Source organism: Penaeus chinensis, chromosome 31 (genome assembly GCF_019202785.1).
Source record: "Penaeus chinensis breed Huanghai No. 1 chromosome 31, ASM1920278v2, whole genome shotgun sequence".
Taxonomy (NCBI): domain Eukaryota; kingdom Metazoa; phylum Arthropoda; class Malacostraca; order Decapoda; family Penaeidae; genus Penaeus; species Penaeus chinensis.
This window is the reverse complement of record NC_061849.1, coordinates 28,638,831-28,641,330: the sequence shown is the minus strand read 5'-3', so window position 1 is coordinate 28,641,330 and position 2,500 is coordinate 28,638,831. Positions and strand designations below refer to the sequence as shown.

The following is a 2,500-nucleotide window of genomic DNA, read 5'->3' as shown; positions in this document are numbered from 1 at the left end:
AGAGACAGAGGAACTAGCAACCCACATACTCATTTTCACGTAAACAAAGTCCTCTTTCGCCATCCACCTGTAAAATGAAATGGTAACTCTCTCTCACAACTTGAATTTTCTATAATTTCTAACGTCAAACAACTAATATTCTTCCCATACTTAAAAAAAGACTAATTCTTAAAAAATATATATAGATAAGTAAATAAATGACATTTTTAGAATACTGAAAATTTACATTCCTCTCTAATCAGCGTTGCGTTGCTCCCTTATCTACCTTCTGTTGTTGGAGTATTGTTATCAGTCCCTCACAGACATCATACCAGGGAAAGGGACAGTTTTATACCCCCTATAAAGCATCATCCTTTCCCTGTCTCTGCCCCGAACTTGCGAACTCTATCTCTAACTCTATCCTCTTTCATGAATTTCTAGTCTACTGAACGACCCCTCTGACACGTTTTCCGTGTTTTACAACCTCTCTACTCTTAAAAAGGCTGTAGATGCGTTTGACGTTACGCCATCTCTCACTTATCACCTCCTTTCAGTTCTTGAGAGCCTTTGAGTGTAGGACTATGTGGGTCTTTGCTGTATGTGAGAAATTACCATATATAAATATGTATATATATGTATATAAAGGCATATATTTGTATATATGTGCATATATACATTTTTATTCAAATATACGCACACACACACACACACACACACACACACACACACACACACACACACACACACACACACACACACACACACACACACACACACACACACACACACACACATACACACACACACACACAAATACACACACAAACTCACATATATATGCGTGTATGTGTGTGTGTGTGTGTGTGTGTGGGTATGTGTGTGTGTGGGTGGGTGTGTATTTGTATGTATGTGTGTGTTTGCGTATGTATCTTGGTCTATTGATGCGTGTATTTGCGTATATATACGTGTCTCTTGATGTGTGTTTATGTTTATATGCAAGGTCTATAGAAAATTAACTGAAGATGACACAATTTAGAGCAAACCTCTCATGTATCCCCAACACTATCATCAAATATTTTTCTCACAATACCGTAAAATAAATCCGAAGCCATCTAGCGCACACAATATATCGATATATAAGTAATCAAAGAAAAAAAGTAAGCAGAAACACACATTTAAACCCCTTACCTACATTACTTTGGACGCTTTGAACACAACTAACCCGCCTTATCTGGTGTTTAAACAGAACCCCAGGAATATGAACAGAAGCCTCTTTCCGAACAGTTTACTCCCCCCCCCCTCCCTTCCCCTTTCCCCTCCCCCTTACCCCTCCCCCTCTGCCCCTCGGTCGTGGTCGAGATATGCCGCTGCTAATGTTTTGATTCCCGTTGGAATTCCCGGCGCCATTAAGAGATAGTGTGTTGGGGGCGGGAGGGGGGATGGGGGCGGCAGTGTGGACAAGGATTATGATAAAGTGTGCTTGGATGTATGTGCATGTGTGTATATACTGAATAAGTGAATAAATAAATGAAAATAGATAAATGAATATATATGTAGTGTATATATATATATATATATATATATATATATATATATATATATATGTATATACATATATATATATATATATATATATATATATATATATCCATACACACACACTTATATATATATATATGAATAAATAAATATATATATATATACATTTATTTATATACACAGATATATTTATATATATATATATATATATATATATATATATATATATATATATATATATATATATATATCCATACATACACACTTATATATATATATGAATAAATAAATATATACATACATTTATTTATATACACAGATATATTTATATATATATTTATATATATATATATATATATATATATATATATATATATATATAATGTATGTGTTCTTGTTTATATATAAATATATTCATATGCATATGTGTGTGTGTGTTTGTGTGTGTGTGTGTATTAACATATGTACACAGTGGTGTGAATGTCATATTCCCTCTCCTCACTCAGACCAATATCGAAGAAACGCACTTTATAAAATGCTGCTTAACTGAATAGACGACACCAACAGGCTACTCTCTTGTTCGGTCGTGTGCCCTTGTATATTCCTCTTTCAGACCGGCATTCTGTTTGTTTCTTTCCCTCCCACAGGAACCACTCGAGGGAGGGAAGGAACATCAATCCGCATTCAACATTCTCTTCCCTCTCCCCCCGCAGGTGACCTTCGAGGGTCTGTGGTCGCGACACACGCACCCGAAGGACTTCCCGGACAACGAGTGGCTGACGCACTTCTCCGACATCATCGGCGCCTCGCACTCGTCCAACTACCGCGTCTGGGAGTATGGAGGATACGCCTCCGATGGCCTCAGGCAGGTGGCCGAGTGGGGCTCTACTCGCACTCTCGAGAGCGAACTCAAGACGAAGGTGAGTGGAGGAGGAGAAGGAGAGAGAGAGGGAGGGAGAGGGAGGGTTGGAGGGGGGAGGGT

General features: G+C 37.8%; 1 protein-coding gene across 1 annotated transcript in view; it reads left to right on the top strand.

Annotated features, from left to right (window-relative positions):
- Positions 1-2,500, top strand: part of LOC125042118 (spondin-1-like) — a 63,193-nt gene that overhangs the window by 17,813 nt on the left and 42,880 nt on the right. Inside the window, exon 3 of the mRNA XM_047637585.1 lies at positions 2,232-2,438. Within this exon, the coding sequence (XP_047493541.1) occupies positions 2,232-2,438 (207 nt within the window). The remainder of the gene's footprint in view (positions 1-2,231; positions 2,439-2,500) is intronic.